Below are 15,845 nucleotides of genomic sequence, written 5' to 3' on the forward strand. Positions count from 1 at the left end.
GTACAAATTTTTCTTTTCAATGGGATATTCATTTTTATCCTACTCAACACCAGGTGGAGGGGATTTAAATTGGAGTGTGACTAAGATACACTTTTATATCTTGGACTAATCACTATCAGCAAAACATAAGACTTCTGTTTTTTTTATGTAGTTTATGCTGGAACATGGTATTAGTAATAACCAATCTGTGTCCCAAGCAAAAATTTAGCAGATACTTGCCATTGTTATTAGTACAGGAATTTCATAGCTTCAAAAACAATCTAAATTTTCATCATCATCATGCCTATCAAGGATTTAGGCCTGTTCCGGCCTTAGAAGTCACCGTTGAATCTTTTCAGAGGACGTCCTGGATTTCTTTTTCCTAATGCTCGTACGAGGGTGGTCTGAAAAGTTCTTGGCCTCAACCACATTATCGGCAAGGGTTTTTTTCTAAGTTGGTACATCTGTCATAAGCATCCATGTGAAATTGCAAGTCATTCTATCAAGTAGTTTATTTTTATACAGCTGCCTGAAGCAAAAGTGTTGTCTGTATTCCTTGAAATTGATAAAACTGAGTATCTTGCGGTTATAAAATTCTTTGTAAAAGAAGGTTTAACGCCAAAAGAAATTCATTCGAAGTTCATAAAAGTTTACGGGCACTCTTCTCCTTTGTTTTCGACTATTAAGAAATGGGCTGCCAAATTTAAACGTGGCCGTACCAGCCTTGAAGATGATCCACGTGAAGGACGTCCAAAAAGTATTGCACATTGTACAACACCAGAAATCATTGATCAAGTGCACGATATGGTATTGGATGACCAGCATGTCACAGTGCGTGAAATTGCTGAGACTATAAGAATTTCAAAAGAACGCGTAGGATGTATTTTGCATGAAGAATTGCAAACAAAAAAGCTTTGCGCAAGATGGGTGCTGCGCTTGCTCACAGCAGATCATGCACTCGCATGAAAATCTCTGAACAATACTTGGAGTGTTTTAATAAGAATAAAACTTGCGCATAGATTTATTACTATGGATCAGACTTGGATTCACCATTACATATCAGAATCCAAACAGCAGTCAAAGCAGTGGACAGAAGCCGGTTGTTCAGCACCAAAGAAGACAAAGTCGGTTCCATCAGTAGGAAAGGTCATGGCATCAGTGTTTTGGGATGCTAAAGGCATTTTGTTTACTAATTATCTTGAAAAAAATAAAACAATAACCGGGGAATACTATTCCGATCTTTTAACCAGACTAGATGAAAAAATTCGTGAGAAAAGACCCAGTTTGCAGAAGAAAAAAATCATCTTTCACCAGGACAATGCACCTGCCTACAAAGGTGTTTTGGCAATGGGAAAATTAAGGGATCTGCACTATGAATTGTTGGAACATCCACTGTATTCCCCAGATTTGGCTTCATCTGACCTATCTCCTTCCAAAACTAAATATGTTCCTCGCTGGTCAGCGTTTTTTTCGAATTAAGAGGTGTTTGCAGCTGTAGAGGGGTATTTTGCAGATCTTACCGAGAACCGCTATAATGGCACTGGAGCATTGTTGGAATAAATGTATTAGTCTTAAGGGAGATTATGTTGAAATTATAAATTTGTATTTTCATTGTTAGGTTGAAAATTTTTCAGACCACCCTCGTACTTTAAGGCTTGTTTCGGTAATCTTTCTGTTTTCATTCTTTGAATGTGTTCCATCCATTTATGTTTATATATTTCAATTTTTGCTATTACTGATTCCTGGTTTAATTCTTTCATAATTTCTTCATTTCTTTTGTGATCAAATAGAGTATACTTTGCAGTTTTTCTCATAAACTTCATTTCAGCTGTTATTAATCTTTGTCTTTTTGTTTTCTAAGATTTTCCATGAAGGAAATTTAAGTAGTTCTAAACAGATGGAGTAAAATAATGGCAATAATTATTATGTTTACTGTTTGGCAGAAATACACTAGTTCTATTTTGAATTATGCTGAAACATTTCAGCTAAAATGATATTTGCCGACTAATCTTCACCACCTTAGAAATTAGTGAAGTTCAATTTGTAATCTATTTATGATCAATCTCTTATGATATAGGAGTAAAAATTTTCTTTAAATTAGACTGTATATAATGCACGCAGAAGAAACAGTGTTAGCATCTGTGTAGAGCAGATAAATGTAAGAGGAATCAATAATTAACCTTAACTATTTTTCTCAAAATACAGTATATAGACTGTAGTTATTCAGATATAAAATAATATATTAATATTGGTGTGAAGAAATAAAACACAATCACAACTACTGTAATTCAGAGTTGCATTTTTTTATAAATTAATTTATTTTCTCCCCGCTATCATTAGATAAGTTAAAAAAAAGTCATCTCCCAAACTAAAATGCAGATTTGTTTCAGAAGCAACAACATGACCACATGGAACAGATGGCATATGAACAGTTAAACTGTAAGGTTTGTTTGTCCTGAATGATTCGAAATTATGATAATTCATTCACCAGCTCCTAAAATGGATTCTTTCTAATCACGTATTCCTGAGTATTTACATATTTTACAGTTTCATTTCTTGTCCAGACACGATTTACAGAAGCTTATAATTCATGGCACTTCTTTAAACTTCAATGTCCATAGATACAGCTGTATGTTCACTTGGTCCTTCTTCTTCTTCTTGACTCACCTCCTCATCTTGTGAATTTTGTCTCGTTTCAAATGGAAATTTGTACAGAGGAATTTCATCAGGTGTATCTGGAACAGTAAAAAAAGTTATCGCCAATTATCTTAAATAACAATTTGGAAGTCATGGGGGATAATATACTGTTTTTCATCTCTTCTCCTTAATGCAGTGACAGAGAAATTTTTATATTTTATCTTCAATGCTAATTATGTTATTACAGATTCAAACTTGCTTGCTAAACATTTAATTTGCATGAACATTTTAACATTAGAATAAAAGTGTAAACAAACGAAGAGCAGTCTTTTAAAAATGTTATGATAAAATGCTATTCTGAATATCTGGTAAATGTAGAGAGTGGAAGAATCTTTTTATTGCACTGGCTCAATTAAAGCAAATTTAAAGTTTTTTTTTTCAAGAGAGCTACTAATGTTATGTTGTTTTAATAAAAAATTGATGATAAGTGCATGCTTTGTTTTTTCCTTCCACTTAACACTATTTTGGTGGCCAGCAAAATAGTGTTAATCCAGCATAATCCAACAAAGGAATAATTCTCTGAAAACATTCAGATTATGTCAAAGAACCAAACTCTCCTCCTCCACCTTTCACACCCTCCAATCTCCATTAAAATGCCCTACATTTTACAAGTACAGAATAGAAAACCATCTAGATCTAACAAGAAAAGTAGGTCCTTTTATCTCATTCCTATCTTTTTTTATTATAATTGTAAAATGCCATAAAAACTAAAGTATTCACACAGTCTATTCTAAATTTACTTTAACTACAGTAATTATCGCAAGAGTAACTGCAAAGTTGTTCCCTTTGTACTACCTTATTGGAATTTTGTTAATTCTTATTGCAAAAATAAAATTCATTTAAAAGATTAAAAGAAAAGATTAATGGTTCATCTTAAAAAAAAAAATCAGTCCTTCAAAAAGAAAGATTATGAATATTCTGCAACAACTGTTATGGTGCTAAACAAAATGGTTCAGCATGATATATTAATTAAAACAGAACTTTTTTAATTAACATATGATATGCCAGCCTGGTTGGCCGGCATATCATATGTTAGTATATATAGTGGTTAGTATACCTGCTCTCCAACCAACAGGCTGGAGGTTCGAATCTTGCAGTGGACATGGATGATTTGTTATTATTGTCTTTAGGTGGGAGATAAATTTCATTGCCAAGTGTGAGATAACAACCTCACTTATTAGAGGCCTGAAGTGGCTTGAAAAAGTTCCATGTTTGGTTTCTAGAACAGGGTTTCTGCACTATGTAAAAAAATAAATGTAATGTACAACAAATATATAAAACTGATAAAAATAGAAAAAAACATCCTCAGCCCATCCACAGTACAAAATATACTATAAATTTGCAAATAACCTTTCGTGGATGGGCGCAACATAAAAAAAAACAACAAAAAGCTTTCTTTGTAAAAACCAAGCATTCAAAATTTGGTTTTTAAACCTCTCTAGACAAGAAGTTGCAAAACCTATAGTATACTGGCAGCGTGTGTGTGCATGTGCACACACACACACACACACACACACACACACACACTGCAAATATACTATAGGTCCCAAGTAGTTGAGAAGAAAGGAATAATCTACTGATGTGCTTTTTTTTTAAACAGCTGGAAGTAGTAGACCTTGAGAAAAATAAGATTATTTCAGAAAACAAGGGTAGTGTAAAAAAAAAAAAAAGAAAAAGAAAAAAGAGGAGTTAGTTTGATAGGTTTGAAGCCAGATGGTAAATAGATTTTGACCAGTAGTTGCTAGGGCTATCTGGAGTTATGGTTAAAGCAACTAAGGCTATGAAATCTGTTAATAACTTGCTATTTTAATTGTCTGCATGTTTTGTCACCTCAGCATGAAATTGGCTAACTAACCTTCATCTGAAAAGTCCTTATAAAGTTCTTCCCATTCTAGACAAAATTTCGAACCTACATTTTTCTAATTGAAGGGCACAGTCATTACCATGCAGCTATGAAGACTCAGCAGTTGCTAATGTCTTTGCAGGCTTAAAGGAAAGTGAAAAGCAGTGGTTGCCAGCTTGATGGAGTAGTGCCAATGTAAAAAAAAAAAAAAAAAAATGTAGAAACAATGAATCAGCGAGAAAGTGATTAGAGGGAATCATCTATTAAGTGGAATGCTCTCCTCTGGATAATACAACAAAATCTTGCCTGATGGGATTCACTTCTTAGTCTGTAGTTTGGATCTAACATGTAACACGATTTCTATTTTCATTATGTCAGCTACCTGCTCTTGAGGTTTGCCCACATAACTAGTTGTAACTGTCTTCCAATCAAGAAGTTTATCTTCATGTTTCATACTATCAGTACTCCTTCCTTTCCTTGTTCATTACAGCCTGAATATAACATTCTATACTTTTATCTAGTAAGAACTCACCTGTTTGTCTTCTTTGTTTCAGTGATGCCAGTTATGTCCACATGGTACTTTTCCAGTTCTCCTGCGAGCTCAATTTCCTTTCCATTAATACTCCTTATATTGATGGTTGCTATTTTCAGTTTTCTTCTGACTTTGGATCTGCTCTAACCACTAAATACTGTTCTCACATCACAGGTGGCATCACTAAGAGTTCCTCCCTAAAATTTCTTACCTAGTGAGAAGAGAGCAATTATTGATTAACAATGTGTCACTGATCCACTCCACTCTCCTTCATACAGAAATTTTCTTTCTGCTACATGTTATTTTCTAGATACATTTAGAGATACAGCAGTCAGTAACCACCCCATCCCTTTTACAATTCAAATTACAGCAAATTTTTTTCTTCCCCTGTTTATTTATTCCCTTTAGTGTTATCTTCTGGAACATCTTTTATGTTTTTTTTAAGAAGAGCAACTTGAAGATTTCGAATCTAACATTAGCAAGTTTCTCTTATCAACTTTCTGCCCATTCACAGTAATATATCATAGTTGAAAAACCTTTGTGTATGAAAACATCCTAAATAAAGCTTCCTTCTAATACTTTAAAACAATATAATAGTTAGTATGAAAACCATCTGGTAATCACTCTTTTAGATTTCACCTAAACTATAAGAGCTAGCACCACCAAATTTACTGCACAGCTTCTTTTGACTTTCCTAATATTTTTCTTTTTTTTTTTTTTTCCCATGGAAAATGCAAATTTATTAGTCTGTGATTTTTATGTTAATTTAATATGTCAGACTTGTATCTAATTTTTCACAATGTCTGCAACTTTTTTTAAATATTCAGTTTCTTATCTATTTACTTGTGGTATCTTTAAGTAAAAACTTTTCATTGAAATAGTATAGTAAGAAGCCTAAAAGATTTCATTCTAGATATCAGTTTTTCATTTATTTATTATTGCCAGATTTCAAGTTTATTGGAATTATATGAGGCTACAACCTTTGGCATGGAATCACCTTAGTTTGTACTACTTAAAAGACAAACTCTGTCCAGGAGCCCATAAACTTGTCTTTTATTAATGTCTTTAGGTTTAACTGGACTGACAGCTGTTTCAAACTGTTGGTTCTAATCAGAGACTAGGAAGGAACCTGAACGGCACAAATACCCTCTATTCAACTTTAACAATCCCATGGCAGAAAGTTATATTTTTCATAAGTGAATTCTTGGATAATAATAGATTGAAATATAATATCCTTTTTGAAATAACTATGTCAGAATCAGCCTTTCAGGCTCTTTATTATAGTATTTTATGTACAAAACAACTGAGAGGATTCACTCATGAAAAATATAACTTTCTCCCATGGGAATGCTAAGTGGAATAAAGTTCCCCCCCCCTCCTCTTAAAAGTTTCTGTCTGGTGTCTGATGAGAACCAACAGTTCAAAACAGTTACCAGGCCAGTGAAACCTAAAAGCACTAATAAAAGGTGAATACATGGGCTGCTCCTGGACAGAGTTCATGTTTTTGAAGTAGTGTAAACCAAGACAACTTCATGCCAAGGGTTCTAATCTCATAAGCTTTCTGGTAAATTTGAATGTGGCAATAAATAAATGGATATATATATATTATCATTTTTTATAATAATATTTTCTTGATTTTTTCCCCCCAAGTGTCATTTCACTTGAAGATACAGTGCTTTCACATCTAGAGTTCTTAATATTGGTTCATTAATGGAAATTACTACTGTCAATACCTTGCAATATAGCTATTCTGCAAGATAGACTACATCTGCAGAAAAATTTGTCAATAAAAGAGGGAATTATTGTTCAGAGACAAGAAAATATTAACTATTATTTTCTTTCCATTTTCATTTGCATTCTCAAACTCAGTTTGTCATTCTTGTAAAATTATAATAATATTTAAGAAGTTCTAGTGCTTAATTAAGAAAGAGAGATAAACTAGAGAGAACAATTTCATGAAAGAGGTTTTGGCATCTTTCATACAGTTGTGATATAGTTATACAAACTACAATTGTGATAATTAGTATTCACAAAAGCTATATAAATGATTAATTTAAAAAAAACTCACCTATCGGTGGTGGTAATTCATTAACAAGTTGCTCAATAACATAAGTAAGCATTGTATTAGAAAATACATCATCCCTATTAAGTCCGAGAGCCTAAAAGCATCAAAATGTATGAATTAGTGAAGTCAGAGAACTAAGTTTTCAGAAGTTTTGCTACAAAATAGTGCTTGCACTATTCACATTAGATCAGTTTAGTCAAAATTTTGTTTTCATAAGTGTTTGTTAAAGTGAATGGCATGGTTAATTTGGAAACATGCCATTCACTCATTCATTTTGCATACCAAAGTACAAACTATACTTGTATTTGTTATGCAAAATGGGAAAAAAATATTCAGAATTAATTTAAATTAGATTCGAATATGTTTTCATTCTCAAATTGAATTTAAAAAGTGAAAATGCAGCAGTTCCTAGCAGGTTCAGAGTTTCCTTAGGTCATCACTGAAAAGACAATAAGATATTAAAATCTGATTATACTTGACTATAGAAAGTGTGCTATTATATACAGTCTTGCCATAAATACTGTTACAACTTCTGCACAACCTGGCTTGGTCCACAGAATTGCACGAGCCTGGTTCCGTTAGCGGTGCTGTGTGCAACCATCAATCATGTGTTTATCAGCACACAGAGAGAGTTATCTAGTTGTATGGGTTAACATGCAGTGGGGAGAATATGAGAATCATGTAGCTGTAATAACACTTCACAAGATTGGAATGCAGCCACTTGTTTTCTACACACTAAAAACACTCAGGATCATCAGGATGTTTGTGTATTGGACTATTAATCTTCATGATACAGAAGATGCATCTGACAACTAAAGAACAAATCGACCATGCTGTATTATGATGTAACAGTTTGTGAGGACTGTGAAGGCATGCCTCTGCCATAATCCTGTGAGAATGCAGTAAGTGATGTATGAAAAGATGAAATATCCACAAGAACATAATAGTTACAAAAAAACTCTATATACCAAGAAAACTAAGGTGCATGATTTATGGAAAACACTGAAGATGTCAATTATCTCATCCATACCAAATTTGAAACTAAGTTGTTACAGCTGTGAACTGCATAGCCTTGAGTTTCATAGATATGCAGTTACACATTCCCAAGCCATTCCATAACACTAAAACATCTGAAGTGTGACAAAGAATACTATTTATTGTATACTATTTACTTTCTCTGAATTTGCATTCAGAGAAAACTGATTACAGTGCTGAAAACTCCTCAGTGGTTATCTGATTCTTGCAATTCTAGTTAGGTTCATACCATACCATGATAATGCATAAAGGTAAGCCTGGCAAGCACTTCACTCAAAGAAAAAGTACCAAAATTAATCTAGCCATCCAAGAATATTTATCTGAAGATCAAAAGACCTCTGGGGATGAGATGGAATGCTGGATTTTTGGGCAGGAATCTGGGTTGTCTTTACCTTAATCCACATTAAGGTAAAGCTATGAGATAGGTGTCACCTATCAATCGAATATACTGTCAGCAGGCAATTTATGAAGTTAATTTCAAAAGTTCTGCATACTGCACATTGTGTTGCCAGTGCAATGATCTAATAGTTTACATGTTCATATCAGTTGTAAGCAAAACAGTGTGTGTGTGTGTGTGTGTGTTTGATTCCTTTTTCCTTTTCAAAATGGAAGAAGAATCTAACTCATACTGGATATCAAAGCCAGTCTTCATTCTGCAAGAAAATGTGAGGTCGCATGTTTAGTGCTAAGCACAGATCACATGTATTTGATCTTATGGAAAGTACAGATGGCAAGTGCATCTTTATTCTCAATACAGTCCTGTCACAAGCCCTCCATTTAATCTGATCCCTAAGTCAAAAGACAGTTCTCTAAGTTGGGAAATGCAACACTACCATGAACAAGGTTTCTGCGTGAAGTGACCTGACTTATTAAGCAAATCAACAAAAAAAGTTTGCTGACAGGAATACAAAGCTTACCTAAATGTTGGTTAGTAGTGATAAGACAGAAATGAAAATTATACTGAGGTCCTATCAATGTACTTTATTAATTAATTAAATGTTCAGTTTTACAACAGAATTACTGTGCAACGTGTGCAGAATTTTTGAAATAACCTTCATATCTGTTACACAGGAGAAATCCACTGCTATTATTATTTCAGGCTGTAAACCCACTTTCAATTGAAAAGACCTAGGATTTTTTCATGTTTTGATGAAATTTGAACGTCGTGTTTCTAACTACAGGGAATGTAAATTTCGGATGCACTGCAGAGGTTACCGTTATGTTTTCTCACTTTGACTGATCCGAGAGCAACTTCAATACATGAGAAATGCTATTAATTCCAGGTGCTGGATATTACAAACCGATTGAAAGTCTTTTGTGAAGGATCACTGTTATCATTCTAATCAAAGTTGAGATTGTACATTATCAATTTCAGATTAAAAATGAGTTTGTTCCCTCTCCCCCTCAATATTACTAGAATCCAAATGCTTCTAAGAATATAGTGTCATCACTGTTTTCATTTTAGATATGGACATTATTACAAACTATCTTGTGCTTTGTGGAAGTAAAATCAGAGTTCACCAGAACTAAAAATCTCTCACTCTATGAAAATGACTAAGTTTCAGTTAAAAAGATGCAGAATATGTTCCCTGCATCTTGATGTGATTCAAATCTCCATTTAAAAGTAGGAGTTTAATTATGAACGAGAACAGTTTTACAACAGATGCTACCACTTAATGATGAAATGGCTATAATATGAAGTCTCAAAAAATAAGTGGGCAACCAAATACATATACATAGGAAGTGTTTCATCTAATTTTCACAGTATACATGTATCGTAATTCTACACATATATCTTTCACTAACTCTAACAACAGAATTGCATGCACGCACTTACATGGCATTCTTGTGTTATAACTTTTGTGTACTGCTATTTCTAACTTTTTATGATGGATCTTCTATTACGAGGAAGCTGAAAGGCTATTATAAAAATGTTTCACTTAACTGTATTTTTATGCAGCATGATTTCATTAGTTTATGACATATTGGAATCTTAAGAAGGCTGAAAATCTTCCCTGCTATATTACTTAATGACATTCTGAGCAACTATAAGAAGTGCTATGGTCACTAATTATTTTAAAGAAGGCATTAGAAAGGAGGTTGATAGTATTAACGTTCAGGAAGGGGATGAGCATAGCTATCACAGATGGTATTGTTACTTAAACAGAATGGAAGAGGTAGGATTAGAGACAGGTGTTTAATGGCAGGAAAGTGACCCACAGGAAGGCAAATGTAGGTGGACTATGCAGTTAGAAATACTTGAGAAGACTGAAATATAAGACCTGACAACATTAGAGTCATGACAGATGATAGACTAATTTGGAGGAAAATTCTTAACAGGAAAGAAAGTAGTAACATCTGAAGAGAAATTGTTTTTGTTTCTTTTGTCAGAAATGCAACAAAAATTCAAAATGATACAGATGATCAATTTCACTCACTGAAAAAACACTGCATTCTCTAGTGCAGGATTTCTCAAACCTTCTGGCAAATGCCAATCCGACTGGTTGAGTAATTAGTGTACCCAGTCTCCAGGGTTAAAATCCTACCAGATGCATGGATGTTTGTGATTGTCTTTAGGTGAGATGAATTTCATCACCCAGTGTGAGACTACGAGGCATGTTCAAAAAAAGATCGAACTTTTTAAATAGCAGGGCAACTGGCACAGAGAACATGCTGTGGCTACTGAGAGCACCTAGCAGTAGGTTTTGACAACAAACTGCCATTTCCCCTGTTCTGCTATGAGCATTAGTTGTCGAGTTACATCCGCTGAAGTGACCACATGCACAAGCTGTTCGTCGGATTAGCGACAAAGTCACAACGAAAGAGCTTGAAGAACAATGTGTGTGAAATTTTGCTGCAAACTTGGTAAAAATTTTACGGAGACATTTCAATTGCTTAACCAAGCATGGTTAAGTGGGTGAGGAAAGGGCCTCCTTGACTAAAAAAGGACAGATGAGTCGGTCAAAGATCAATATGATGTTGATTGTGTTTTTTGATTGGAAAGGCATTGTCCATTATGAATTTGCACCATATGGTCAGATGATAAACAAAGAGTTGTACCAGAAAGTTTTAGCTTTGAGGGATGCTGTGTGCAGGAAGAGGCCTGAATTGTGGGAAAACCAGACTTGGATGTTGCACCCACAACAATGCAATGACTCATGAGTCACTCCTCATCTGCAGTTATATGGCAAAACATCAGCCATCCAGTGTGCCCCATCCACCCTATTCTCAAGACTTAGTCCCAGCAGACTTTTTCCTGTTTCCCAAACTTAAAACCACTTTGAAAGGACGTTGTTTCCAAACCATAGAGGAGATTCAGGAAAATGCGAAGAAAACTGCATGCAATCACAGAAAGTGTGTTCCAATAATGGAAGAAACATTGGGAACGGTGTATCGCCAGTAGACAGGACTACTTCGAAGTGGACAGTGCTTAAAATGAGCAATAGTCTTTATAGCAAAAGTTTGGTTTTTTTTTTTTTTTTTTTTTTTGAACACGCCTTGTACTCCTCACTTACTGGAAGCCTGAAGTAGCTTGAAAAATTTCTCTTTAGTTTCTAGAGAATGGTTTCCAAAAACAATTTAAAAAATAAATTTAAAAAATTACAAAAATACATATAAAATTGATAAAAAAAATCCTTAGCCTGCCCACTGTACAAAATGTGCTATAGGTTTGCCAATAACCTTTCATTGGCAGGAGCAACATAAAAATAAATAAATAAATAAATAAAATTGAGGTTCCCATATAAAATAACAATACAAAATATTACAAAAACAGATTTTTAAATGACATAGAAGTTAATTATGATCACTCTCATCCAGAATGAAATATGCCTATCTACCATAGTATTAAGGTATGTATGAAGCACTGTACTAGCCAAGTTCAGTTGGCTATACGATTGTGCAAACAAGAGTATTAACCCCACAACTGGCCATGAAGACTGTAGACATCCAGCTAAATCTGGATACGATTCAGTAACACCTGTTGAATAATTTGGTCTCACTATTTCATCCACCTCGCCAGTAGGGAGGCTAAAGTTGCAGCTATGGAAAAGGTAATACCATAGACGATTACTATAGCAAACCCCAAGACACTAACATAGTTCATTATAATGCATGGTTTGCTACAGTGAATTTTGGGTAAACAAACAAGAGAATGTTATGACTAAGAAGCAAACTGCAAAAGAACTTGAGGTAGTTTTCAATGACTGCGCATGCTACAGAAATTTTGTCTGATGCTGATCCTGATATGGAACAAAGCTTCGAAGTCCACCGAAATCTTGATGAAGTGATTTGCAAAGACAAGATGAAAAAAGTCGAGCACTGTTCAAACATCTTTACTTAATTTTTTTGTAAAAACGTACCTCAATCAAACATTTAGACATTGAATAAAATTTAATTGATTTTTATTAACTTTGATGATTTTATCCTCTAATATAGCTTACAATTTTTTTTTTTTTCAAATTTACACTAACTGATGGATGAATTATAATTATTGCTATTGTTTATTGTATTTGCTTAACACAATTTTGCTTAGCATGCATTAATGTGTATACAGGAAAACCTTGCATTAAGCGAGGTTTTTCTGTGTACACATGATTTAGAATATTCTATATTCTTCTCATTTTTGTCACTATGAAGTACTCTGACATAACTGTATAATCAAGACTGTTATAGCTCCATATTTCCATCCATGATAATGTTGTGCGTGGGGGGGGATAAAAAAAGACTATCTTACCCTTGACTCCCACCCCCCTTTCAACCTTTTAGCTCTTCACAAACCAAATGGGATGCTTGATTTGCAGTTTCATTGATGCCTGACCTAAATACAATGTAATAAACTGTTAGCATTATCTGCAGTGCAAATCTTAAATTATGTATGCATTCATCTATCTATAGTCAGATAAAAGAAAGTTTTTTCACTTTAGAAAATTAATTTTATATTTGCAAAGACCGCGTGGTTAGCCTAGTGGCTTTGCGCTTCGCAACCATATGCCTGGGGAAGGAGTGTCCCAGGTTCGATTCCTGTTGTAGACGTGAGGAATTTGAGGATCTTCCTCAGGCATAGCCAAGTTAGCTGGTCTTGGGCGCGGTCAGTAGGGTTTTTTCGCCAGTTTATCTGGCGTTTTTCATCCCGCAAACAGGCAAACCGACCCCGTGAACATATGCCTCTAGTCAAAAATATACCCCCCCCCCCAGCGGCAGACGGGTCGGTTAGGAGTAGTACTAACAAGAAGTCACATCTAAAGTAACATGCGGACCCTGCATGGGAAGCAGGAATAATGCATAGAAGAAGAAGAATTTTATATTTGCAAAACTTCATATCATATTAGTTTTTTGTTTCTTCATTAATCAAATCATTGTTTCAAAACTTTCTTTTATCGTAAATTGTACTTTGTAAATAAAAATAATGCATAGAGAAAAATGCTACCTTGTGAAAATATTCCACAGCATCACTCCAGTTGCTCAATAAACTATGAACATAACCAATTGATGAAAATGAAGTGGGGTTTTGAGGAACTAGAACAAGTGCATTTTCATGGAATTCTAATGCTTCTTCAAACTTCCTAATTTAAAAGAAAAATATTGAAAGTTTATTTTTCACTTCGTTAGACTATAATAAATTTAGTTTAATCCTTTATCCAAGTGTGAGCAAACAAAGTTTGTGTCTGAAAATATCTTCAGGACCGGAGTAAATCCAGAGTAATTTAATAAAAAGGTAGCACACCTTTTGGCAACTCCTATAGGTAAAGATGACCTCGCCATTGCTTCTGCCTGGTATCTCCACTTCTGGGCATGGCTCCCACTGAAGAGACCTCAATAAAGGTCAAAACTAGTCTGGGTAGTGGCCCTTCCCTTAAAGCATAACATTATACATATCTGCAAGGAGATGTGTTTTGCATTATGGGAGATACTGAGATAGGAGTGATGTTAGCTTGGTCCACCTTTGCTATGAGTTTCCCGGTGTTGTACTACCTTACCCCAGTCCTGAAGATATTTTCAGGCACAAACTTTGTTTGCTCACACTTGGATAAAGGATTAAATTAAATTTATTATAAAAGAAAAATATTTGATTTATACAACTCAGAAACATAAAATTCACATCATATTTACATTTAAGGATGTTGGTATTCTTTGTACATACATGTAATACACAAGACCTAATGAAACAGCTCTTCATTTTTGTATAGAATAAGACAGAATTAAACAAGGAAAAAAAGGGAAGATTGGAGGTGCAAATTTCTGACATCTCTAGTTTCAAATACCACTGTTTTACTATGCAAAACAATTATTTGCAGCAGGAATTATAAAGAATATTTCTTGCTAGATTCTCTACAATACAAAGACTACCTGCTGTAGCATCGCTTCCACAGAACAATAATTTATATGAATAGGGAAAGATATGGAACTATTTGAACCAAAAACTATTAATTTATGTCATAACAAGGTTTCAAGTATACTACCTTCGGCCTAATGCAGGGATTAATGTGCGACTCGCAATCTGCATGCAGCTTTTTGGAGACGTAACTGCAACTGACTTTTAGCCACCAAGCACATGCCACACAGAGCACATGTACTGCAAGGTGTCAAGGATTAATTGTTGTGACAGTGGTAACTATAAAGTAGTTAAAACAGGAATAATACTCACGTGTACGTAAGTGTTTGTGATGGGTATGTGAATTTATATTATAAATAAATTGATTTTTTAAATAAGTGATGTGGTAGTAGTGATTACTTCTCAGTTCAATTTTTCTCCATTCTTGAAATTGATGAAGCACAATTTGAAATGAAGTTAGAGGACTTAAAAATCAAGGACTGCAGTGCAAGATTAAAATGCCTTAAACCACCTGAAATTGAGGATTTGCAGAGGCAAAGACTGCCCTTACAATTCTATGCTAACAGTGATAGAGGGATTTAAAAGCAAGACTGAATTGTTTTCAATGCATGAATTAGCACATTGGACAAATATTGAATATAAAATTTAAAATATATTTGTGTTTGGATTTCTCTCAGTTTTTGGTTTGATGTATTTCTGCAAGTAAATATTTTCAAACATGAACTATATTAAAACTAATTCAAGAAGCTGCTGCCTGAATGATGTGAGTCTCAGCATGTTTAAAGATGAAAATTACAGAATACTCATTCAGCAGCAAAAGTCACATTAATTTCTACCTAACTGGATGCTTATTATACTTTTTCAGTATTAATAAATGTATTTTTTTTAAATAAAACACCTTCCCACTCTACTCCATTTCTTAAAAAACTGTCTCTTCCCCAACTTGAGTTGAGTTTTTTTTTAAATTAAATCAAAAATGGCTCTTCACTCAAAAAATGTTGCCAACCCCTGGCTAAATACATAATGGAGTGCATCCATGTATCATGAAACTTGCTACCTTGAAACAAACAAATAAAGGTGGTTACTGTAACTGGCCATTCCAGTTATAATGGTGCATCTCACATCAGCATGGTAGATATTTTGTATTCTACATTTGGCATGCCTACTTCAGAGAAAGACCAAGAACTAGGTGGAGTAATACAGTAAGAAATGGCTTAGAACCTAGATGGCGAGCCTATGACACGCGTGCCAGAGATGGCACGTCCGAGAATTTTGCTGCCACATCAACGATTTACAGGCGATATCCTTTTATATGCTTATAAATTATTCGACCTTTTTTTTTTAAATTGTTATAATACGT

The 15,845-nt window shown here is 34.2% G+C and overlaps 1 protein-coding gene across 1 annotated transcript in view; it reads right to left on the bottom strand.

The window, feature by feature from the left end:
* Positions 1-2,310: 2,310 nt before the first annotated feature.
* Positions 2,311-15,845, bottom strand: part of Cdc16 (cell division cycle protein 16) — a 141,420-nt gene continuing 127,885 nt past the window's right edge. The window contains exons 15-17 of the mRNA XM_090412526.1: positions 13,580-13,715; positions 7,120-7,210; positions 2,311-2,714 (exon numbers count right to left, since the gene is read on the bottom strand). Of these exons, the coding sequence (XP_090268652.1) occupies positions 2,581-2,714; positions 7,120-7,210; positions 13,580-13,715 (361 nt within the window). The 3' untranslated portion in view covers positions 2,311-2,580. The remainder of the gene's footprint in view (positions 2,715-7,119; positions 7,211-13,579; positions 13,716-15,845) is intronic.

Source organism: Typopeltis vanoorti, chromosome 23, assembly GCF_054136105.1.
Source record: "Typopeltis vanoorti isolate ZY-2024b chromosome 23, IOZ_Tvanoo_1.0, whole genome shotgun sequence".
Taxonomy (NCBI): Eukaryota; Metazoa; Arthropoda; class Arachnida; order Uropygi; family Thelyphonidae; genus Typopeltis; species Typopeltis vanoorti.